Below are 26,748 nucleotides of genomic sequence, written 5' to 3' on the forward strand. Positions count from 1 at the left end.
AACATTATGTTGTTTTGCCAAGTTATGCCAGACATGTTGGGTAAGAGTGTACCAGTAAAACAACATAATGTAGTATCTCTACAATAATTAACTCTACAATATATTCAATTGACTGAAAAATATAATGTATATCCTCACGTGCTTGGGAGAACAACACAAATGCAAGCGAGGGGCATGTTAAAATTAGGGTCTCACCGGGGGGAGGGGGTGTAAAAATAAGATTCAACATTGGGACAGTGAAGGAAACAGAAGTATGGGCAAAGTGAACAGTCAGTGTCAGAAGTTTGGCTGACCATTCAAATCGAGTCTTTGAAAGTGATGACTTTGTAGAACATTTTCTTCCTGGAAGTCATGGTGTTGATAGGAACGATGTTGATGGATTCTCTGCACTCTAGACTGAGTTTGCAGCATGTGATAAGGTGAGCTTCTCATTCAGTGTTAGCTGAGTCTCAATTAAACCTGACAGGTAGACTACCATCAGTAAATCCTGCAGGGGGAAGAGATGACAAGTGTTATGTAAAGCGCGGCTGAAAAATATTTCAGTATCACAATCATTTGGCTAGATGATCAGCTTTTACATACGATAAGAAAAAAATGAAAATATCGCTCTGGCAACAAATACTCCACTGCTGTAGAACATTGTTATCTTGACAGGTCTACAGAACATCTTGTCAATGAGAGACAATGGTATCACACGAGTGGCAAAGAATGGCTATCTGGCAATACACTAATTTTTTTTTGCCCCCCCCCCCCCCCCCCCCCTTTCAGATCTCGGTTGTGGATCACGCGAAAATTTGCACTGAGGTAGAGGCCAATGTAATGTATAAGACAGTACAGTTAGAATTTTCACATGATAATTCATGTATTTATATTAATTAATTTATGTTAATTTTTTTTTTTTTTTTGCCTATAAATCAAAAAATAAAGCTCCAAGACTAATTTTTGGTGAACATATTCTTTTCAATATCCTCAACAATAATATTGTAACAAAAATTCGGCTTCATAATTATTTCTTATGTATTTTATTGTTTATTGAATTTCTCATGTATTTCTTTGTTTTTTACTTTTTGTCTTTGTTGTTTTTTTCATCAAAATTTGTCGCAGAAACTTTTTAAAGCATAATCAGGCTAAAATAAATCATTATCAGCCATTGAAAGTAAAAATATTTATTTTTACATGAATTAATTGCAAAAGCACGATTTACATTGAATTTGTACACAAAATCATGTTTTTGAGCTATTTTTGGGTCGACAAATTTTTTTCAAAGGGACATGGCTTCAAAACGGTATGCCCGGGAGCAACAGATTTGGTCTCAAAAGTTGCGCGATACTTGAAAGAAAAAAGTCATGAAATGTCGCGGCAAGAGCATCACATGTTGCGGAATAATCACGCGAAACGTCAAGGGGGGCCAAAATGCCCCCCACCTGTGGGAATCCTCACCTTCATACTGTTGTTCAGCATCTCATCAAACTCATCTCTCTGTAGCCTTGGTACATTAGCCACAAGATTCATGAGAAAACGTCCAATCTGGTTGTCAGCTGATATCTTTCCACTCTGTTGAATAATCACAAGAGAAAAAAATAAATATTTAACAAGTGATGTATGACAAACATAAAGACAGAAGTGGATAAAACAGAAAAAATACAAATTGTAAGTAGCCACTTGTCCCACTTTGGGACATAGGAATAGCAGTCATTAACCTGCTGAGGACGAGTCCCGAGTATACTCGGGTACAGTGTAGGTGTCTATGGGAAATGCGTGTTGTAGCAAAATCAAATCGTCCTCAACGGGTTAACCCTAAAAAGACTGGGCTATTTTGGTAGCTCGAAAGACCGGGGGGGGGCCTAAAGGGCCCCCCCTTAAGATTTCGGCCGTGGATCGCGCGATCGCCGCGGAAATTTGCACAATGGTAGTGTGCGATGTAATCTACAAGATCGTATATTTAAATTTTCCAAAATAGTCTTCTTTTATTTTATTTTGATTAATTATGCTAATTTATGCGAGAAATCAGACCTTTTTGATCTAAATCAGTAAATAAAACTCCAAAAGTGCTCATTTTTGGTCTGGATATTCTTTGTGGCATTCTTAGCAAATGTACTTGAAAAAAAATTTGGTATCAAAATTAATTTCTTAATCATTTTATTGTTTTATGAATTTCTTATGTATTTCTTTGTTTTTTCGACCTTTTGTTTTTGTTGTTTTTTTCAGCAAAATTTGTGGCAGACCCTTTTTGAAGCATAATACTACTAAAACAGATTGATTTTAGCCATTGAGAGTAAAAATAAGCATATCTATGGGCAAGTCCAAGATAAGGTCCCCTCAGAAGGCAAAATTTCATCTTTGCTCAATATTGACATGTTTGGTATCATTCTGAAGCTTATGAGTTGAAGTTTTGATTTCCGTGGAAGAAAAAATTATATTATGTAAATTTATGCAAATTTCAAGGGCTTCATTTGCATAAATGTGAAACACAGCGTTACGTATGGGACATTTATAAAAATTCATATTAATTCAAAGGAAAGCAAATGATATTTGATTAATATGTGGACATAAGAAGTTCATCACATAGTTTAACTTGGTATGAAAATTTAGGGATTATGCAAATGATTATGCAAATTAGCTCGTGTCCTATCATGAGATGTCCCATATGTAACAAAATGAGGTAATTTTTTTAGGTTTTTTCTGATATTGCTACGGTTATTTTAATGCCCTTTTGGAAAGTTCTAATTTATTGTTTAGAGAAATTAAATACCAGAGAAAAAAGAAAAAAAAGGAAAAGAAATATCTTTTATCAGGCATTGAAATAATGTTACGTATGGGACAAATGCGTTACGTATGGGACATCCTCATACATATTGCATGTGAATGCATGTAGCTAGCTGGGAAGGTCTCTCAGTACACAAATGGTCAATCATCCTGAAGAAAGCATCCCAACATTGTAGCTACTTTTTGACTTATAGACACTTGAAACAATACATGAACTTGACTGAACAATTTTCAGAAAGGGGGAGGGGAAAATGGCAAAATACACAATGAAAAATCAGCATTAAAGGGATGGTATAGTTTTTTTTGTAGAAATGGGGATTCAGTTTTTTAACATTTAAAGAGATGATTGGAAACCAATTATATGAATTACTTACAATGTAAGAGCATAAAATCCTAAGACTAGAGGAATTCAAAGTTTATGTGGAGATCCAATTTGAAATGGTTGTGATATATATAGAAAAAAAAAGTAAAATGATTTTTCTTTTTTAATTGCAAGTGATACACAAATTGTCCTTATTCAGTTTTCAGTAGTAGCTACAACAAAATTCATGGGTATACATACTGAGGTGTGACTTGAATCAATGACCTGACAGCTAGACAGACATCATATATCTACTCGATCACTGGGGTTCCACGCAGCAGGTATTGCTTATTTATTAAACTTAATATTTCTTGTGTCAAGTTGTTTTTTATTGAAACTAAATGGCAAACTGCCCTTCATCAAGGGAAGTAAACACTTTAAACTATTCAATTTTTCAGTACGGTAGTAACTATCCTGATAAAAATAGGGCATACATACTCAGGTTGGTCATAAAAAATATAGAATATGATTGAATGTGATTATGATGGTAAATATCTGGGGAATAATTTCAACTGATTCCACCTCAATAATTATGCAAAAATTTGTTTATTGGTATTTTGCAAAATTATTTTGCAAAATACCCATAAACATGGTTCTCCACACACTAAACGAATGGGGGACAAAGGGCATGCATACCCAGGTTGGTCATAAAAATATAAAAATATGATTGAATATGATTATGATGGTGAATATTTGGGGAATATTGTTTCCTTGACAATCTGGATCAGTATTTGAGTAGTTTCAACTGATTTTACTTCAATAATCATGCAAAATACCCATAAACATGGTTCTTCACACACTAAATGAATGGGGGACAAACTGTCCCATACGTAACTGTCCCATACGTAACACGTCATGTCTGTCTTTAACTAGAAATGTCGCTACAGCGACTGGTTATACCCCCGCCAAACAACATTTCATAAGCTTTGTTCAAAACAACATTTGATAAGCTTTGGTCAAAAAACTGAGGAAGTAGTTAAATCCGCAAGATCTTTCCTTGATCTTCTGCCATTAATATGCCGTTACCATGGCAACGTACTTTCGGGTACTGTTGAAAAATGCGTCTTGCACATCTACAACCAAAGGCACACATCTGTACCAAGTTTCATGGAAATTGGGCAAAAACTGAGGAAGTAGTTTGCAACACAAAATTTTCCATCATTTTGGCTCATAATATGTGAGCTGTTACCATGGCAACATACTTTTTGTCACTGTCAAGAAATGTGTCATGCTGACCTATATCCTAAGACAAACATTCAATATGAATTCCATGAGAATTGGAAGAACACTGATGAAGCAGTTTTGCCATGAAGCATTTTGCCCTATATTTTACCAATAACATGCCGTTACCATGGCAACGCACTTTTTGCCACTGCGGAAATATGTGTCTTGCACATTAACATATTCAGATGAACATCTGTACCTAATTTCATAAAAATTGATCAAAAACTGTGGGAGGAGTTCGCAACGCAAGATTTGTACCCATTTTTGCCCATAATATGCCGTTACCATGGCAACGTACTTTTGGGTACTGTCAAAAAATACGTCTTGCACATCTACAACCCAAGGCACACATCTGTGCCAAGTTTTATGGGAATCGGTTGAAAACTGAGGAAGTAGTTCGCAACGCAAGATTTGTACCCATTTTTGCCCATAATATGCCGTTACCATGGCAACGTACTTTTGGGTTCTGTCAAAAAATACGTCTTGCACATCTACAACCCAAGGCACACATCTGTGCCAAGTTTTATGGGAATCGGTTGAAAACTGAGGAAGTAGTTCGCGACGCAAGATTTGCAACGTACCGACCGCCCGACCGACCGCCCGACCGACCGCCCAACCGACCGTCCGCTGATTCCTATATACCCCCTTCAAACTTCGTTTGGCGGGGGTATAATTAGAACCTGTAATTAGAGCTTTTTGCCTAATGACATGAAACTTACCTGTGATAATCTTGAGTGTTGTGACTTTCATCACAGTGAGTTACAAGTTGTAGAATGATATACTTTCAGAGAGTTTTGAGGTTGAAAAAAATGTTCAAAAAAACAAAATTTTTCTGGTCCCATACGTAACGGCACATATTTTCTCTTCTAGAATATAATTGTCAAGGTCATTTTTCTCAATTTTTTACATGATTATACTTCTTCTAGATCTATATCAATCACCATGATGAAGTTCAATATGATCAAAGGCCATTAACACTATTTTTCAGGTCATAAAAGTCTCTGAATGTCCCATACGTAACGTGCGCGTTATCTTGGACTTGCCCTTATATGAACCATGTGATAAAACTTAATTTGCATTGACTTTGTACACAAAATCACATTTTTGAGCCATTTTCGGTCTCACGTGCATGTACAAAAAGTTATGTAACTTCAGAATCGTACCCCCGAGCGTCACAAATTTGGTGTCAAAATGTGCGGGAAACTCAAAAGAAAAAAGTCATAGAGCATCGCGGCGAGAGCATTGCGTATTGCTGAGTAATCGCGCGAAATGTCGAGGGGGGGCCTAAAAGGCCCCCCCCCCCAGTCTTTTTAGGGTTAAAAGAGCAAACACAATTATTAAAGACAACTACGTGACGTATGCCTTGTTATTCCAGTCTGAAAGTAATAATGAGGGATTTTGATGAGCTGATAGCTACATCTGATTTAAAAAGAACAAGACTTGCAGATGCAGCAGAACCTCTTTAAACAGAGGTCTGATATGACAAAACACTCTTGTAACATGGTGATACTGAAGATCCAAACTCTTTAAATTCCCTCCTTTTGTTCCTGATAAAGCGGAAAGCCTGATATAATAAAGTTATTGTAATGGTTGTTTGGTCCTTGTTATAGCAAGCTTGTCTTGCACACCTGTACGTGCAAATCTTAATCTAACGTAAGAAACAGTGACTAACACATGTTAACATTCATGCCCTTTGGTCACATGACCAGGTCACATGACCAGGTACTCACCAGGATGTCATCCACATAATTGAGAACTGATGACAACATATCTTGAAGCTTGCCTGCAGACTTTGAGACGTATTCCAGGTCTGAATTCATGTCCATGGTCTTCTTGTGTGGGTCCTTCCCCCTCAGGAGAGCATCCACTAGTGAAAAAAAGGAACAATTCTACATTAAACTATCATCCACACATCAAACAAACAAGACATAAAATGCATTGTGCAATTACCCATAAGGCCTCTTCTTACAAGGAAAGACCATGAGAGCAATAGACCAATTAAATTAATGTTATCATCAACATTTGGGACATTACTACATGTACTGAGTTTTCATCACTGTCCACCAGCCTGCAGGCAACTATAGATATTAAAAATGTGTAGCCTGGCTATCTGGCTACGTTTAATAGGTTTGTGTGTGGCAAATGGGAGTGATCTTAAGATGAAGTGGTAATAACTGAAAAATTAAACCAGCAAGATAAAACCAGCAAGATTCTCATGTCCACTGTCACAATAAACTTGACTCTGGTGTGGAACATTTCAGATGGCTTTTGGCACAAATGTTTTGCAATAATTTGATGGTACTGCCGAAACTGTTGATTTTTGCTCTAAAATAATTCCCTATATGTATGCATAAGCCATGTAAAATTAAGCTGTGCCATCACAATTTCATTTGGGTACTGACAAAACTGCAAAAATATTACCCAAAAAGACACACCACAATGACTAAAATCTATGTTCATTCCTAATAGTGGCTGCTATGATGATTTCTAATCAATCACAATATATCGAACCGTAGCAGAAGTAAGCAGGATCCATTGCATGAGAGTGATTTGCAATTGCAATCACAGCATTTTAGCTGCACATGATTCAATACTACAGCTAGGTCACCTTTCGACCATCATAAACTAGAAACATTCTTCCAACCCACCACTGATTTCCATCAAATAAACTTTGAGTACCAACTGGAATTGTATGCTCTTTAATATTTATAAGTGGATTCTAGTTTATATCTCATAGGGAGTTAAAATCTGAATCTCCCATCTCATCCAAAATTACACCATCCCTTTAAAGCTACTAAACAAAGTTCTAATGACTAAAAATTCATCTTCTACCTTTTGGAATTTGACTGCAATATACTGAAACTCAAAGGCTTTAAGCTTAATTATGCTTAGGAACTACAAGGAATTATGAAAAAGGATACTACAATGTACATATGTACACATATTTAAAGCACAGAATGGTTTTCAAGAATACTCAATACTAATACTATTGAAAAATCAAACTCAGCTTCAACATATTTACATCTCAGATGTTTCCTATGCCGGTATGTGATTGTATTACTCACTTGCAACTCTCTCTGGTTGATGACATGTAATCTTCATTGGCATCGGAATGAAGACTGTTCCTTGTGATTTGTCTGGAACACCCATGTTTTGTCTGTTTGAAAGAAAGAATGCAGAACAGATCATTGATCTTGGTATAATGTGAAAAGAATACGATACATGTGTATGTAGGCAAAATGTGCAAGATGACATGATCTAACCTGTGGACATAGAATAAACAAAGAGAAGTGGTTTGATATTTCTTATTATCAACTCATCATTTATCCTGAAGAAATTGACAGCTGTGTTCAATTGACTGGGATGCTTCTGCTTTCTTATTTATCATATGATCACACTGCTGAAGTTATAGCAAGAAAATTACATTTTCTTTTCTATCTTATTTTTTTAAATCAAAATGCAGCACTACAGCCTTTAACTCATATACACTAGTTATCATATTCATGTTATCAATAGTATTTTGCTAATCTCCACCAAAACAGCATGGGCAATCTCAAACTAAAATGGCTGGGTATCACCGAAGTAATAGAAACCTTTTACCTTGGCTTCATACTTTTATCTGTGACATTTCATGCAAAAATGTATCCATTACCACTCTGTCCATAAGATTACTATAATACAAGACATTTCTCGCTGAAAACATGGCTGAAAAGAACTTTTCTTGGGCCAAAAGAGCAGTGACCCTTGACCTTTCACAACTGCTATTTTATGAAAATTATCATCATTTCATGGGTTGACCATGAGCATTTGGGTGGCTATTGAATTTCTTGTCATATATGATGCAACGTCTACCATGCACTTTCAAGATCCAGAACATTCCTTCAACTGGTGCAAATCTTAAGCTTTAGGTCTCCAAGGAAAAAAAAATAATATACAAAGAAAGAGGAAACAAAGAGGCAATGACTCTGTACTTTCAACCTACACTTATCTACACCAGTCATGTCCCAATAATAGTTTTGCTCTGAGTTTAAAATTGTGTCTACAATACCTCAACTTATAGATTACAATGTATTCAAGTACCTCGAAAGTGGCTCTGGTATTACTTGACTTACCTGACCCATGTCTTAACAGACAAACTAAAGTCCGTCAATGTTGTGTCTACCGTCACATGAACTGGATTTTGACATTCCCTTGAGTAGTAGTCATGGATCAGGACTGAATGACCTGTGATGTCACTTCCTGTTGCATACCTGTAAAGATATTACACAGCAATAATGATATTCATACCTTATCATTACACAAAACACTGCAACATGAAACACTGTCAACTTCAATATTGTATGATCAATATACAGAACTGTACTGTATGATAATGATCATGCAATCCCATCACACATCAACTGTAATACAGTGCACTCCTGTTATAACGAAAATCCGGATACAACAAAGTACAAATTCAGGCCGCAACATTATCAGCTTTATGTATTTTTCTTGTTTATTTGTTCAGTTACAACAAAATTTTGATATAACGAAAGAAAACTGCAAGTCCCAAGGACTTCATTATAACAGGAGTCCACTGTACATGAAACACTGTCAACTTCAAGATAATATGATCCTACAAATGCATCTACAGTGTATACAAAAGCATTGAATCTGATGTTGCAAATATTATATTTTCCCAGTGGGTTACAGCTAAGCAGGGAGGTAGCTCTTTCTTCCCATTTCTATTTGGTGTGCCACTCATACACACTGAAAAGGCAATTATCTTGGAGGATATGATAGTACTATACCTTGTACTCCAATACCCCATGCTGCCTCAGCAACTCATCATCGATAACTCATAGACCGTCCTCTACATGCCTGTACTACAGTGCACATCTTTGAACACATACAAATGGGATATTCCTTCATTTGGACTATTCCAAGCTATTGTGTTTTTTTTCTTTTGTTTTGCCTTTGTTTTCCAATGCTGTGGCAATTCCCCTTCTCCTTTGCTGTAATGCATCACTAGGTACAAATTTAATCATCTTTGCTTTCATCAAGCAGAAAATTCAACTATCATTCAATAAAAGCTCCTTTGTTTTATCAATGTCTCACATACAATTGTAGAAAAGTGTGATTTGCTGTGCTAAAATCACCTTACAATGTGATAATTTATGCTTCTAAAAAAACTGCCTGTTTCTTTTTGAGAATCACATGATAATAACAAAATGAAGTGTACAGCCACATGATGAGCAATTGGTTTTGTCTACAAAGATAGACATTATACTTTTGACTACTTGTACATGCAGCATCAAACTTCAACTAATCTTTCTGATCACAATGTACTTACCAGCCTACAATGTTTTCCCAGGAATTCACCTTTTTGTGCAACTCAAACATGTTTTTCGCAAACTCCATGTCAACTGCAACCTAAAAGAAAAAAAACAAACAAAAAAACAAACAAAAACACATGATGGAGATGATTGTCAGTGTTACCATCATAACACACACAATTTCATCTACATTGGAAAATATTCATAAAATCACAAATATTTTATCACAAAGTAATATTATCAAAGAAGATAAAACAATTTCCACACTTTCCAAGAGACGACAGAGTCCACTGACAGATTATTCATTACAACCATAAAGAGAGCATTGTAACAAATCATCACTTACAAGGTCCATTAGTACATTCCAAGAAATAGTTTATTAGTGCTTAGAACTATGTGCTACATACACTGTAAGGTAAAATGTACCAGAACCACTTTTTTTTTGCAAGAAATTGATGTCCTGGTATCTAACAGATACTAGTACAATGAATCGCCATAGGATCTCTTCTTCACCGCTTTTGATTCCATCAAATCTGGTTCATCCATGATAAAGCTCATGCACAGAAAGTTTATCCAATAAAATTGACAAGGCGACAAATCAAACTGGTGACTCTTTCTTTTGTCCTCACTTATTCTTGAACCAAACTTTTTATCATGACACCTTCAGCTGCTCTCTATTACAGCAAAGACTCTGAGAATCTTGGCGCTCGCGAAATTAAAATGCACACGAACATTCATTGTACAGTATTCATTTCACTATTCATTTGGTACTAAAAAAAAAACACTTTGTAGTTTGCTTTGATTTGGCTAACTTGGACCATGCAGAATTCATGAGCTGACTTGAGCCTTTTGAATCCGGTTAACTGGTAACAATAAATCAAAGAATTACACCACCTTATACATTGTGGCACATAGCTGAATATATACCTGAATGAAAAATGTGTAAAGGTAATTTAGCTCAATATCTAATGATTATCATCTTGGTACATGTACACTTTGTACCTTCTAAAAATCTCATGGCCAGGATGGCCTAATTTCTTTATTTCATTGGAATGTGTTTATTTCAGGATACACCTCAAGCCACTTGCTGGATTACCCTAGTGACAACATAGTGTGACTGTTATCCCTGAATGAATGGGTAGCAAGTGAACATGTTACAATACATGACTGCATTGTGATGAAAGTCTTCCCTCTTACCTCATCTTCTGACTCATTGTGTGGAACACAAAAGCAATTTGTCACTTCGACAACTCCTTGAATATTTGTTCCTGAAAAACAAACAAAATGAAATGTCTTTATGTCAACTGTGAAGTGCATTACTTTGCATTTTAAGACGCATGGAGCAAATAACCATAAAATCATTTCTTAAAATACAGAGCATTTCCTTAAGAATTTTGGATGACAATCATACATTGTACTTTTGATACAATTGATGTCACTGTAGAAAGCATTACGAATTCTGATGTTATGTTTTCCAGCTGTCATGATGGATTCTATTTTACTTTTAACCAGCTTTTTGGTTGCAATCAAATGCATCTGCAGCTGTTGGTGGATTATTTCAAAAGAAAAAAAAAATCTTTAAAAAACTGAGACTCTGGAAATGAGGCATGGTTAATATTCATTCAGAACATAAAACACAAGGACAAACCATAAGGAATAACCACAATAAATTATGTCACATCACTCAGTGTCTGAACTCTGGATGACGTGCAAAGCAATCTAGACTACAAGAAAAGACAAGACTTCTATGTCCCCTACTATCAAATTTTGACATGCCATTCTACACCAGGTGGTCTACACTACCCTTGTTAGCTTACACACCCATGTACATATATGCATGTGATACATTTGGTGAGTGTTGAGATATTACAAAGTACATCCAGAGTTAGCTTACAAAGCTACAGCTACAGGCAGGATAACGTACGAACGTGTACATACATACATTTATGTAGAGTGATAGGGCAAAATTAGTGGTGCAGGTAACAACATGTACATTGTAAGGAAGTCTTTCCTTAAAAAAAAGAACATCAAATGCATATACAGTACATGTACATCATGCTTTCATGACTTGTGAAATACATTTTAAACATTTAATAGTCCACCATACACAAGGAATATTTCTGGCATATTATCCTTAAATCATAATGACATAACAATTGATCGTCACATATCATATCAATCAAGGCAGTGAGGCAGTGTGCTCTTTTCAGTAAGTTGTGAATTGTGTATTAAGTCAATAGCAATAACATAGCCACCCCACCAAACCGCATTCACCTAATGTCCCATACAGGTTACAACCCATACAGGTTACAACCAAGGGTGTCCGGATATGATTCTGGAGGTCAGTCCCTGGCACAACACTTGCGGCTGTGTGTAGCCTACAGCTACACAGGGCTGTGTATAGTCTATAGACAGTGACTGTGGAAGCTGGTTTTAGCTGCTGTAGCTACGTTTGTACGGCACACATGATGTATATCTAGGTGTAGGATAAGTGGAGGAGTCTCTTTATTTATTTATTTTTCCTATCATTAGTTCAGTTTGTAGGTAATAAATAATAAACTCGAACATTTTCATCAGCATTTCAATCGACATTCTTTTGTGGATTGCCTGTCGTGTCGGGTCTAAAAAGACAGACATGACCGTGGATGTTCCATACAGTGTAAGTGCACGTGCCTCGCTCTCTTGTTGAACTCATTCATTTACGATCCTATCTGATCCAACAACGCGTGGTGCTTTGCATGGCATGATAGGTCGAGCGCGGGCATGGTGAGCTGCCGGTGCACGGTTTGTTGTGCGAACACTCGCAATATGGTAGACTTGACATCTGGAAAAACAACAGTCTAAAGTATTTTTTGAAGTACCAATCCACACACACATATTCTGCTCTTACCTAACAATGTTCCTATGACACGAGCATTTTCATCAGTTCGCCTTTCGTACGAATCTACGATGGAAAATAATACCACTGGGTGGATGTTGACGACTTTCGGTGAGACAGCCATTTTGACGAGTGCCCTCTACGACTCGTGTTCGTCAACCACCACGGTCAACGACAGCTACACCATCCGAAGATAAAGAGCGCGTATAGTATACAAAAAGGAAAGATAGAAAAGTATCTCAAGAAACAAAAAACAACAACAACAACAACAAACAAGAAAACACTTATGATATAGTACAGAGCATACTATTTTAAGAGGAATTCAGAGTTTGTTTGATGAAAATCGGGTTTGGAATGAATGAAACATCCAAAAAACAAAGTAAAACAAAACAATCTTAACATAGTGTGCATGGGTCCCACACTTTATTAGAATTGCTCTTTTTTGGATATCTCAGTCATTTCAAAACCAATTTTCATAATATAAACGTTGAATTCTTCATAGATTAATGCTCTTTCATATTTAACCCTGGGTGTTCTGTGGCCGGGGAGGGGTTGATTCAACCCCCCCCCCCCCCCCCCCCCCCAGATCTCGGCCGTCGATCGCGCAATCACCATGAAATTTGGCACGTGCACTCCCTGTGACGTAATCTACCAAGCTTTACAAAAAGAAATGGAAATTTTCGTCACAATATTATTACTTATGCTAATATATATGCATAAAATCATACATTTTGCTCTAAATCAGAAATTAAAGCTCCTAGAATCCTAATTTTTTTTTGAAAACATTCTTTGTAGCATTCCTAACAATATACTTGAAAAAAAATTGGTATCAAAATCAATTCTTATGTATTTTATTGTTTTATGATTTTCTTATGTATTTCTTTGTTTTTCGACTTTTGTTTTATCATTTCTTTTTTTCGCAAAATTTATGACAGAACCTATTTCAAGCATAATTATGCTAAAATTAATTAGTTTCAGCCTATAAAAGTGAAAATAATCATTTCTTTATGAATAAGAAGAGAAAACTCCATTTGCATCGACTTTATACACAAAATAATGTTTTTGAGCCATTTTCGGTCTGACAGGCTTGTATAAAACGTTATGCAGCGTCGTAACGGTATGCACGATTTTCACGAAAATGGTGTCAAAAGATGCGCGAGACTTGAAAGTAAAATGTCAGCGAACGGCGCGGTCAAAAAATTTCGCGCGGCGGAGTAGTTGCAAAAAATGTCGAGGGGGGTTGATTCAACCCCCCCCCCCCCCGGCCTTTTTAGGGTTAATAAGAGGTTTCTCATTATCTCACCAAAAATGTTAGAAATCTCAAAGCATTAATTAGGTCTCAACCAAAACCTCGAAATTATCCCTTTAAGGGAGCGCATTGTGCCCCCATTTCTGGATCTGGATAAATACCCTGAAAAACTCTGGATAGGTACCCTATAGAGTATATCACTCAGCACTGTGGTGTGATGTGCAGCTGATCCGCACAACAGAGGTGACGCTGTTAAGAGTGCTTCTTTAAATGTATCAAATTTATGAATCTGTTTAATATTACTCGGCAGATTATTTCAATCATTCGTTGTTCTATGGAAGAATTCATAGGAGTTGGCGAGAGCAGTTGAAGAACCGTGTAAAGTAGAATTTATTAGGATGATAACTTCGGGTGCATACTTCTCGGTGCTGCGTAGGGCTGATATTGCCGTGGGCATCAACCATATAGATATACAGGAAATGATTTTTTCTTTAATAAACATAGGCCTCCTTTTTTATGCATCATCTTTAATCTTTCTTACATGTTTTGCCTGTAATGGTATGATTCGTATGTCATTATCGTAAATCTGTAAACTCAAAAGTCCAATAAGATACCTATGAACAATACACAGTTAAGATAGGTCTAATTTCTTATGTTGTAACAAGACGCTCACACTGGCCGATCATGAGATAAAATTGAGGTCATAAAGTTTGAACTGTTCTATTAATGTGCCAAATATGATCGATTTTAATGATAAAGAAATCATAAATAAAAAAAATCATAAATAAAAAACTTGATCGCATTATAAGCATAATAAATCATTTCAATTTCTTATGTATTTCTTTATATTGTGGTGAATAGGGCCCTCAATGAATAAATTTGAGAAATTCCACAATCTATCCTCTAATGTATTTCCATGGAAATATCAGTGTAATGGGTCATGTAGAGTTTGAGTTGCTCATTGTATACTCATACTTGATGCTAAATATGACGGTAATAATCACCATCAAATAATAAAGATGGCATATGAATGGCGGCACAAAAAACAAAACGGATGCATGCACATATTCCTTTTTTCCTTTGAGAAAATAGTGTTAGCTGATTGTAGTAGCGGGTCCAGTGGGGCGCGCCGGGCGCACCCTCCCTCTTTATCTTATTTTTCTTTTTGTTAAAATAAATGAAATGTGACAGAAAGTTTTTGTAAAGGCGTCTCCCCTTTACAGAATTCCTGGATCCGCCCCTGAAATCCATTACCCAGTGTATTTCAATATTTTATAGACTCTCAAGACTTCTTAGCAACAGCTGGCTATAATTTTATTGCAAAAATGAGCTAAGCGCTATCAAAAAAATTCAAAGTATAATGGATAAGTCCATCCTCAGATAGAGCAAAATAAAACTTTCCGGCGATACCTCACTTATGACATAACAAAGAATATTCTAGAAGTGATGATCCTGTATTTTCTTATTATTTACTTTGTTTTTTAGCAGTTTTAATAACAAATATTTCAACTTAACAAAAAAGGAGTTAGCACGTTTTGCGATAAAACTCTTCATAAAAAGAATACACATGGCCTATGGGCCTGTCATTGTAGAACGCCGGTCTATTCTACGTTTTTCCATCTCTGACAACTGAATATGGCACATTGTTTTAAGTAATGGTTTGAAGCAATTTGTTGGGACTCTACTGAGTCAGTAATAATTTGATTTCATATTCTTTTCCAGAGTTTCAGTTAGGCCTATATTGAAAATTGCAACAAATAAAATCCCTATATAACTACACTATTATACAGCAATTCGAAAAAATACGAATGATGAGCATGGCAGGCCGGATGTGCTGAGAAAGCAGACATCGCTCCTTGAAGAGTTTGATATTATAGGTGGGAGCTTTATTTCATAGAGCATACTTAAAAAAACTCACCGCCAAACATTGTACATTAGATGAGGTAACTTAGCTCTTGAAATCTGCAATATTTCTGTGAAATTAAAATGAAAGAAAAAAACGGCCATTAGGTATATTACGATGAAGGCGTGGCTAGAGATTTTGATAACACATTATACGCTATTAATCAGGCTACATGGCACTCGTTGAATGGAGAAACTTTCAACCTTTTAAAATTTAGAAGTACCATGTAAATAAAAGTTACAGAAAGTTCACTCAATTAAGTCACTATATGATTATTCGTTTCAACTGGAAATATCAGTCAAAAAGCGGTATAGGCCGACTATATTATTTCAAAAGGTAAAGATAACATTGATAGTCTCAGAGTTGTCCTTGTGCGGAGATAGGCCTGTATAAGGCCTTGTATTCAAAATGTAAATATTTTGGGGATGCAGGTCTAGGTTGGGTAGGTGAGTGTAAGTTGTTAAATTATACCATTCGCTCATTTAGGCCTATTCTTTATAATTCCATATTTTGATAAGAAGCGTGTATAATGATTTCTACGAACATTGGTGGAATTAAATGAAAAAAAAAATAAGACGAAGCAATCAGCATCTTAGTTTTTTTTTTTTTTTTTTTTTCCATGAAATATAGTGACCGTCGTCACACCGGTACTTTCGAGAGCAGTGGCGGATGGGGGGGGGGGGGGGGGGCACCGTCCGGGTGCGCGCCACTCTTCATTTTTGGTTAAAACAAAAGAAATAAAAAGAAAAAAAGGAATTGAATTTTGCAAAGATGCCTCCCTTTATACGGAATTCCTGGATCCATCCCTGAATGGAGAGAACATATTATTATGAAACCAAACTGCAGCAGGCCGGTTTCCTTTTGTCAACTTTTAGACACATGATAATTCTAGTGATATGCTTGTTTATTTTCTGCTCTATGTTTTCCAGTCAACTTGAATATTATTGTAATGGACTGATTTTTTTTCTCTCTCTCTTGAAACCATTCACTTATACTTAGGCCTACTTTTTTTTTTATTATTCCACGATGGTTATAGGATAATGCTTTTTCATTCCACATCGAATTAGCCTGCCATCTTAAAGTTCCGTTACTTATTAGGTTGAATTTGTGAGAAAGGATAAAATGTGGGTCGGAGTCACACCACCCATATTGGCTCAATTGCCTCAAAGACAAGATTAATGGTTTTAAACCAGGATTATACTGTCTATATTTTCGAAAACATATAGAAGCTGCTATGCTGGATTAATCCATTCTCTGCTAATGAGTCAAAAATATGCACAAATTTCACACACATACCTATGGACAGGATTTAAGCGGGGAACACAAAGAGTGCAGAGAAGTTTGCAAGAAAAATAACACTCGATGCATGAAGAATGCCGCCATTTACTAGATCATTTCCATCCATTACCACACTTCACAAGCGAGGGAACTTCCATCTAAAAGTTTTATTTTATGTTTAGTTTGATGTGACGATCAGGATGAGGGTTACCAGTGGCGGATCCAGAGGGGGCGCAACCGGCGCACGACCCCCTTTATTTTTCGTTAAAAACAAAAGAAATAAAAAGAAAAAAAAATGAAATGAAACCCGGAAGTGGCACCAGAAATATTAGTCACGCCCCCCCCCCCCCCACCCGCCCCTGGTTATGTTTGTGGGTAGGTTTGATATGTTTGGCTCAGCGTGGACATTGTTCATATGAAAGGGAGCAATCTAGGCCTACATGCCACTGCAGGTCGGGAGCAAAAAAAAAAAAAAAACACACACAAAAATGTTTATACAGTCTACTTTAATGCACTTTTATTTTGGAACCGTTCTCTACTGTTAGTCGCGACGCACAGGAGAGGGCAACACAGAATATAGGGCTCACACCCATAAATATTTCCCCATAGGGATGTGTGTTAAAAATCAAACTTTAAAAAATTCTGTAAAATAACTCATACAAATGGCGTCTTTCATATCGCATGTCAAAATAAAGTGAGATGTGCCCTTTCACTCATCAAAATATCGAGGGGGTTTTTTCAGTTCAAACTCTGTCAAAAGGTCCGCAAAGTCAGACTACGTGTCTTTTTAACTCAAAAAGGCTCTGATTTTCTGTGCGTGCGCCGAGTTAAATTAGTCCCTTTAAATTCCACAAGAAAAACCTATCACCTGCCAAGCAGAACATATTTTGTAGAGGAATTCACACTCATCAACGTGAGCTAAAAACTTTTCTTCTACCTTCATTTCCTGATTTTTAATGATTTTTTTTCTGAATTAATTTTGGTATCTTTGGTACGAATTTGTGATCAGGCCGGGAAGAATCCATTATATTTACGGGTGTGAGCCCTATAGCGACTGCGATGATCGCGCGTGCGCAGCACCAACCCATGCCTTTCCCCACAGCTGCTAGCCAGTAGCCAGTACGCGCGCAGCCAGTACCGCGCCGCTCGCTCGCTCGCTAGCTAACTGGCTGTGCATAATACATGGCATGCATAGCATCCTGCGCTATACGTGCGCCCTCGATCCTTTCTCCTTGACAACCGAAAACTCCAAAATGGACGACGAGCAACAGATGAACGGAGGTAAGTATCTATCCACTTACACGCGTTAACTGGACTGTTTTCGATGATTTTCACGTGAACTTTCAAGACAATTTGTTTCAATATGCAATTCATCTACATACTTGTAGGTTGTTTGGCAGCTTTGGTGCTACTGGGTAAAAGAAAACCAGTCATTATTTGGTGACAGTGCTAGCTAGTTTTGCATTAAAACTACGGGGGCTGACCCTCTCTGCTGTGCAACTCTCCGCGGAGCTCCGCCTGTGGCGCTGCGGGCTCTCCCGTGTGAGAAACAGTAGCCCGTCCGGACGCCGCAGTTGGGTACCTGTACAGCGACAGGGCTGTGTACCACTCACCAGTTAAGCGTGGGAGATACTTACTTACTTGGATACTTGGTTGATTAGCCCTCTATTCCTGTGGGAAGGGCTCTCAGTCTATTCTTGAAGGATGCCACAGGGGGTGCAGACACAACGTGCTCTAGCTAGGCATGCTGGGAGGGAGTTCCATGACTTGACCACTCTATTAGAATAGAAGTGGCCAGCAAGCTGGGTTTTGTAGCGTCTATGATACAACTTGTAAGAGTGACCTCTTAACGTTAGTGTTTTAGGTGGGGTAGAGAAGAAAATATGGTTGGGTAGAATCTAGAGAGTTCTGCTTGAATTCACTAAAGAGTTTATAGCTGTAGACACCTGGACCCACTACCACAAGATCTAGAGTCTATATCTTCTCAACTCTCCTCAAGGTTAAAATGTTAGAGATACAATTAGAATCTACACTACAGTCTGTAGTCTAGAAATAGAATTAGAAATACATCATACATGTAACGTTATGGTTCTAACTTCTAGATCTATTGCATGCCAGCAAATTCTACTGTCGCAACACATGCATAGATTAGGATCACATCATGTCATATTGTACTTGCACCGTCATTCACAACAGGAAAGTGCCTAAGAGACCTCCAAAAATCCATCTAAAAAAATCCTGAATTTCGCCTGTGTTAAAAAAAACCCAAAAAAACAGAATTTGTGCAACTTTTTCAAAGCACATGCAAATTAACTCCCGCATTAGAATCAGGGTTGCCAAAGAGCGCAAAAAATTGAGAAATAGCTTAAAGTATGCTGTTCTGTTGCAAGATTTTTTGCTTATTATTGCAAGCTTAGACTCAAGTGTGATGGTATCCTCAAAAACACAAAAGGAAAACAAAATCTCTGTACGTGCAGATGCAGTGACTAAATGTAGAAACACAGGGTTTGAATGCAGGTGCCAACTTGCCAGAATTCGGACACCAGCTGGCGCCGCCACGTCCATGATGCAACATTGTGCCAGTATGGCGCGGCGCTATTTTTAAGCAGCCTCGTATGCACACTGACATTCAATGCACGTAGAGTCTAGCCTGTGTTTGAATTATATTTAACGTACATTGTTGTAGATATAAGTTTGTATGTATTATTTGAGTTGAACAAATATTGCAGAAAAGCTTAAGTGTCCGAAAATTGATGGTTTTACTCTGGGTGTGTCACTGAGTATCATGTACATGTAAGGATAGCGAGTTTCATCCAGACTAAAAATTAACGTGCTGATTTAAAAAAAAAAAAAAAATGGGCATAGAAGAGGATTCCTTAAAGACATTAATCCTCTATTTGTCTATGTGTTCTTATTTTCAGATTCTTCTGCAGCTGCTGAAGAGCAGCAAGGAGAAGGAAACGATACAACCCAAGAGCCATCAACTGAAAATGGTGAGACTGACTAAAGAAAGTGGAAACACATTTTTTATTATGGCATTTTTTAGGAAATTAAAACAGATGCACTTTCAATACTGATATCTCTCTATCTCCACAACTTGAAAAACTTAGAACCATTGTCTGACAACTCAAAATGTACATAATAGACCCAAATGCTCACTATTCAAATTGCACACAAGAAATTGCACGTAGTACACATTGCAAAGTCTGATGATCTGCCCAGAGGAAAAAGAATGTGTGAATTTGTTTTGTTCATGATATATATACATGTACATTTGTAGGAGCAACAGAGAATAGTCCTGAGGAGCCGGCAGGAGTGAGTGAAGAGGGTGCAGGAGAGACCCAGGCTGTAGGAGAGACCCAGGCTGCTGCAGCTGAGACAACAGAGACGACCCCCAATGAGGGAGATGACACCAAGGAGGAGGGTGACCAGAAACCTGCTGATGAAGGAGACCAAACTACTGAGGGTATTTGTCTAGTTTGTCTTACCTTTCTGACTCCATGTGGCGGATGAACTTGAAAAAGATAAATGTTGCAAAAGAGCAGAATGGCAGGTATCACTTTCAATCAAACAAAGGTTTGATTTTAAGATTACACTAAAATGCTGACTAACGTTAGACATGATTAGCAGGAAATAATGTTTAGAAATCACGAAGTATGAAGTCGACAGGATTTTAAGATAACTGGAAGATCACCAAAGTTTTTTTTCAAAAGTACAGTTACATTGATATGATATTTATGAGAATCAGTGAGTGGAGAGGACTGTCAGGCTTATGAATAGAGTTAAGTTTATCAAAGTGTTTGCTTTTTTTTAAACACTTGCCATGAAATGCTATATTATAATCTACTTACTACATGCAGATTTATTATTTTATACATAGTTTCTTGGGTGTGCTTTTCAAAATTTTATGTATTTCTTTCCTAAATTTCTTTCCTAAAGTTGCATACTCACAAAGCTTTCTCAGTGAAGGTGGAATTAGATTAATACATTTGTAAGGTCACATGTTTCAGTTGACAACAAATGTTTTTTGGTTTTTTTTTTCACAGCAGCCTTTCTTCTTTCTGTCTTGTCAAATGTGTTAATTCAAATGAGTGTAGATCTGGAGCTGATTGCTTTGAATGACAGTTATAAGGAAATGATGCCAGCCATGTGTTTTATTTACATATGAAATATGTTCAGGAAAGACTGGTGATGTATCAGAGACACAGCCAGCATCTGATGGAAAAGAAGAGGAGGAGAAGGCAGGCCAAGACGGACAAGAAGCAGAGACAGAGGGCAAAGATTCAGAGCCTGTAGTAACTGACACAGAGAAACCAGCAGAGGGCGGGATGGATAACGCCTCACAGAATGAACCTCCTAGTACCACTGAGGGCGCTACTACAGGAGATGTTCAGGCTGTGACTGAGGGTGATGCAGTGGATACCACACAAGACACCACAGCAGAAAGCCAGCAGAATGCTGATGGGGAAACTGCTCCACCACTCCAAGCCCAAGAGGAAGGCCAGGAGGTGCCAGTCCCTTCTGATGGGGGTGAGGCAGGGGAGACAACCCAGGCTGCTGAGGGACAGGAGCAGGACCCTAGTGCTGGTCAGCAGGCACAGGAACCAGCTAGCAGTGGACAAGAGCAGAAACCAGCCAGCAGTGGTGAGGCACAACCTGAAGGAGAGGAGATGCAAAATGAAAAGAAAGAAGAAGAAGAAGATGAGGATCTGATACCAGAGAATTTCTATTATGACTACGAGGAGTGTGTGTCCAAACCAGTGATCAGCCAGGATTCAGGCCTGCCTCCTGACATGCTCACACTCTTGTATCCTTTATCTTCATTATTGTAACAAAAATCCCTTGTACATCAGGCTAAGTTTTACCATTTCAAATTTTCCACTGACTAGGAAAATACAGTTGCTGCAGGTGTAAATTATCTATGTTTTTATGGTTATTGAACCTATAAGAGAAATAAAGGACTTGTATCTGTATTTGAAAGACTCTTAATCAAATCCATAATTTTCATGTCAAAGGCATTAGGCATAAAGCAGGTAATTTCATTGATCAATAATGAGGGAAAGCTTTTTTGTTTATTTGTTTTTTACTAAGAGGCCTTTGCTGCAACATACTCACTTATAATGACAGATTTGTGTGTGTCTGTGTGTGTTGTGTGTATGGCTTGAATAATCTGTGTATGTTGCGTGACAGTCACACACAAATCAATAGGCAACTTGGATAATAATAAAGTGTAATAATATATTGATATGAAAAAGTGATGAATAGTGTTTATACAGCACAACCTCTTTGAGTGCAGCTGATATTCCTTGCTCTAAAATCATTTCTTGCTTCACTAATTACAGCATGAGATTTGTTGAGATTTTAATTTTGTGTTTAAACAAGAGGATATTTGTACCATGTATGTAAAGACCTTAAACCATTTTAAATTTTCCTTAATGTACATTTGACATACAGTCACTCCTTTGGATATGACTGCAAGAAGCTGTCAAATTTGTACATGCTTGATGCCAACACCGTCTTGTTTGCTGCTGGGAATGTCGTCCAGATTCTGAACCTGCAAACTAAGGAGCAGCAGTACATCAGGACGACTAGTGGAGGAGGTGTTGGTGCCATTACAGTGAGTAGCAGAAATCAGTGTAAAGTGTGTATGCCATGTGTGTTTAATCCTGGTACAAGTATGCTGTAGATTTCACAATGTGAATTTTCCAAGTCTGCTGATATTGCATGCTAATTTAACAACATTCCAAAACATCGCCTTCCGTAACAAAATGCAATTTACCTCTTTTCAGAGATGGAAATTTGTCAACATGTAAAGCAAAACATTTTGGTCATTTTCACACTGTGGTTATAGCTTGCTTTGCTATTATGCTTGTGAAATACAGTCAACCTTGCTTAAGTCGATCTTGCGGTCGAATAATTGCCTGAGTCAAAGGTTTTTTTAAGTCCTCTTCCCTGTATGTTGTTTTGATTTTAATCCCTCATAAGTCGAATTTCCTTAAAGACAAAGTTATTTCTTCAGTCCAAATAGATTTGACTAATAGGCAAAGTTGACTGTATGGCATGTACAGTAAGCTGTAGGGAGAATGGCTATGAAATGATGTGAGCTGTGACATAGAAAGGACTATTAATAGATTAACAGCAGATGTACAAGGTGCAAGAAAATATTCTTAATGAACAGATGTTTCTGCAATGAGTATACAAAAGTGATGAAAATAAATTGTTTTTGTCTAGTTATAAAATTCATATTTATTGAACTGCAATGTTTGCTTCAAATTATGTCCAGTTTTCAACATTGACTGCAGATCCTGTTAACCATTGCTATATTTTTTCTTTCTCTTGAGAAAATGTAACCCATGTTTTCATGAGAGTCAAATAAAGTGAGTTTTCTTGTTCAATAACATTTTTTCATGTAGGTCCACCCCAGCCAGAAGTATTTTGTGGTGGCTGAAAATGGTGAAATGCCCAACATCAATGTGTATGAGTACCCTTCGCTCAAGCTCTACCGTATCCTACGAGGAGGCACTATGACTGGATATGCCTTTGTAGACTTCAATCCAGCTGGCACACTGTTAGCTTCAGTTGGCTGCCAGCCAGACTTCATGCTGACACTGTGGGACTGGAAACAAGAGAAAACCCAGCTACGCTCTAAAGCTTTCTCTCAAGATGTCTTCCGTGTGACATTCTCCCCAGAGAATGAGGGTCAACTGACAACCAGTGGTACTGGCCATATCAGGTCTGAACTCAACACTTTGATACAATTTTTCATATGATGCATTCTCACTAATGCTTAAATTTTGTCTAACATTAATGATGAATTAGTCTTACTCGTACCTGAGAGAAAGCAAGATTGATTTTTTTTTTTTTTTTACAAGGACAATCTCACCCCCTTTCCTCAACTTTCCTTTACATTTGTCTTTCTTTGTAGTCTGAAAGAAACATTATCACAGAGTCTATAAAAAATTATCAGAGTGTAAATCTGTTGTTTTTCTTAATAGCTACATGCCAGATTGTTGATAGTATAAGCATTATCGCCATCATCATCATATCATAGCTATCATTGTGATCCATTTTTCTTCGAAGACAAATCTTAATCTGCAAGATTTTAAATGTGTCAGAGGCTAAATAGGAAGGATTTCCACACTTGTGATATAAGCCTTTTCGCAGTTGTAACTGCGCATGCGCGAGAAAATCGGGTTTGGAGATAAATTAACCAAACAGTCAATGCGTGCGCGGCTCGGGCCGGGCGATCGAATCGACAGGTGATTCGTGAATGCATTGTGGATGTTGGCGGACCAACGAACGGTAATTTTTGCCGACATTCTGTGAATCTTGACTCTAGGCCTTTGATAATCTGTTTATCTATATATTCCTATATTAATGAATCATGTATTTTTTTTTTATTTTTTTTATTTTTTTTATTTTTTTGCGTTGTGAGATTTTAGACGATCTTCAATCATAGTCAGTTTTAGACTAGGTCCAGGCTAACTGCGACAGCCGTCGCACGAAGCGGCGCGGTCCCCGGGGCTAGGTCCAGGCTAGGACAGGTAGGCCGGATAACGTGGCTTTCAGACAAAACATCACATATTAAAGATAATGGATGGGACTGTTAGTGTTGTTAAGAATGAGGTTCTAACTTCTATAAATGGCATAGATTTCTAGGCCTAATGTTGAATATGTTTTCAGGTGCAATATTTATTCATGGTTACGTACAGGCCAGGAACTGATGTTTGAGATTGCATTAATTGGATTTTTGACAAAAATACTCTTATGTTTGAATTCTGAATTCTGTCGATTTGATTGTTATGTAGACTGTTAGGTCTAGAGCACTCATAGAGCACTTACTATACCCAGTAATGGTAAATGACACCACCTTTTCTTCATGAATATTTGCTTCAAATATTTACTCTTTTAAATTACTTTTTGCAAATTCAAATTCATTGTTAGTTTACATCAATATCAAACATCCAGAAAGTGCTGAAAACATAAGCTAACAGTAACATCCAAATGTTAAAAGAAAAAAAAATTATACCTACTTTAATTCCATAGTCACCAAAATGATCCCGTACGGTTTTGGGACTTTTGTACACGAGTGTGCACTCAAACAAATGCCACTGTATTTTACGTTCGTGCCCGTATAAGGTCATATTACTTGTAATTTGACCTTGTACTTGTAGAAGTGGTCTAGAGAAGACTATAGATCTACGTGTAAACTCAGCCTATAGTATGAGTATGACATGTTATTGTAAAACCTTAATTAAATGGGAGTCTTTGGATGAGAGAGCACATTTTTTTGTCACTGTGAGAAAGATGTTGAAGGTGTGAGTGTAAAGTTGTTATGTTTAATATTGTGTACGGTGTGCGTGTATGTCTTAGCATCTTGTTTACATTTGTGGAGAGTGAGTCATCAGATCTATGTCTAGCGTCAGAGCATGAAAGAGGCTTGCAAGTAATATTGCATAACCATGCACAGTGCCTGATTCCCCCATTCTGCGGGGAGCAGTCGATTTGGTTCACAATTCCAATTGTTCTAACTTCTCCGCAGGATGGTGGTGGTGGATTTGACAAGCACCGGCATGGTACTGTGCACTGTTTCTTTATGCAACCTACTTTTTGGTCTTTGCTTCCTTCATTTTTTTTTTAATTGACAGAACCCTTTCCGGTGTAACTATCGAAAATCCTTACATGTTGGTCTATATTGCTATATATTTTTTTGTGTATCGTTATATTTCTTTCATGTTCAATGCCCAACTAGCTATGCATTAATTCAGTTGGGCCTAGAAGATGATTAATTATGCCTACTTTTGTGTGCTGGGCAGTAGAGCCAGCACATTTTAGTTTTTACACATAAAGATGGTTTGGATAGATAGTATCGTAAATTATTTTGTTTCCTTTTCTTCCACTTCAGCTCGAATCACCATGAAGCTGTGTGCAGTTGTCGGCTGTAGCAATGGATCTTATCAGCTGGATAAGTGGAAGCAGGGAAAATGCTCCAAGCATCAAACTTTCAATGGACTAGGGTGTTGTGATTGTGATCCTCCATTTCATCTCTTCCCATTTCCCACTGAGAAGCAAGATCAAGATGGCAGAAGGCGATGGAATAAGCTTATGAACCAAAAGGATCAATCAACTGGTAAAAACTGGATAAACAAACCTCATGATAGAGTGTGTTCGAAACATTTCCCGGATGGGAAACCAACCTTGGCGCATCCTGATCCTGTACTTCATCTTGGATACAAACTTTCACCGCAAATAGCACCAAAGCGTGCACCACCAAGAGATCGTGAAGAGCCAACCAAATCTAGGAAAAGAGTTTGCCGTACTCCCACTACATCTTCAACACCAAGTCCATCTATTGGCATGGCTGCTTCAGTGAAGGTTGAAGAGGATCACAGGTACACTTACAAGTGTGATTGCAAGCCTAGTTGTGATTGTGTAGGCTGCATCCAAAAACAGGCAAAAATTATTTCTCTTGAACACAGAGTCAAGGAGTTACAACACAAATTAATTTCAAGACAAACTGAAAACAAAGGACCAAAGAGCTGCAGAAAGAAACTTATATGTGCAGAGAACATAAGTACTGACAAAGATGTTAACCATTGTACAGGTATCAGCTCCAAACAAGCATTTGAGGACATGTACAAATTTGTAGAGCCTCATGCAAAGACAATGAGCTACTGGAAGAGTGCTAAATGTAGCAGGAAAGGCCGTCCATTCAAGGGTACCCCAAAGAAATCTGGTCCAAGGAGAAAATTGCAACTCAAGGATGAATTTCTA

General features: G+C 37.4%; 2 protein-coding genes across 2 annotated transcripts in view; one reads left to right on the forward strand and one right to left on the reverse strand.

The window, feature by feature from the left end:
* Window positions 1-303: 303 nt before the first annotated feature.
* Window positions 304-12,676, reverse strand: LOC139719685 (eukaryotic translation initiation factor 3 subunit F-like). Its single transcript, XM_071631083.1, has 8 exons — window positions 12,557-12,676; window positions 10,864-10,934; window positions 9,684-9,763; window positions 8,464-8,601; window positions 7,417-7,508; window positions 6,082-6,218; window positions 1,441-1,554; window positions 304-487 (listed from the first exon to the last, which is right to left on the reverse strand). Exons 1-8 carry the CDS (start codon window positions 12,666-12,668, stop codon window positions 392-394), a joined length of 840 nt encoding a protein of 279 aa, XP_071487184.1. The 5' UTR covers window positions 12,669-12,676; the 3' UTR covers window positions 304-391.
* Window positions 12,677-18,227: 5,551 nt separating this feature from the next.
* LOC139719669 (cilia- and flagella-associated protein 44-like) overlaps window positions 18,228-26,748 on the forward strand; it is a 45,074-nt gene continuing 36,553 nt past the window's right edge. Inside the window, exons 1-6 of the mRNA XM_071631069.1 lie at window positions 18,228-18,255; window positions 19,896-19,967; window positions 20,255-20,440; window positions 21,154-21,781; window positions 22,429-22,591; window positions 23,388-23,707. Coding sequence (XP_071487170.1) covers window positions 18,228-18,255; window positions 19,896-19,967; window positions 20,255-20,440; window positions 21,154-21,781; window positions 22,429-22,591; window positions 23,388-23,707 — 1,397 coding nt within the window. The remainder of the gene's footprint in view (window positions 18,256-19,895; window positions 19,968-20,254; window positions 20,441-21,153; window positions 21,782-22,428; window positions 22,592-23,387; window positions 23,708-26,748) is intronic.

This window comes from Diadema antillarum, unplaced genomic scaffold, assembly GCF_040938485.1.
Source record: "Diadema antillarum isolate AM-2024a unplaced genomic scaffold, OU_Dant_1.0 scf00000113, whole genome shotgun sequence".
Classification (NCBI taxonomy): Eukaryota; Metazoa; Echinodermata; class Echinoidea; order Diadematoida; family Diadematidae; genus Diadema; species Diadema antillarum.

Coding starts and splice junctions, on each gene's coding strand:
- LOC139719685 (XM_071631083.1), bottom strand. CDS start 12,668: ATGGCTGTCTCACCGAAAGTCGTCAACATCCACCCAGTGGTATTATTT. Junction 6,219..7,416: donor TCAACCAGAGAGAGTTGCAA/GTGAGTAATACA, acceptor TTTTTTCACTAG/TGGATGCTCTCCTGAGGGGG. Junction 1,555..6,081: donor ATTATGTGGATGACATCCTG/GTGAGTACCTGG, acceptor ATTATTCAACAG/AGTGGAAAGATATCAGCTGA.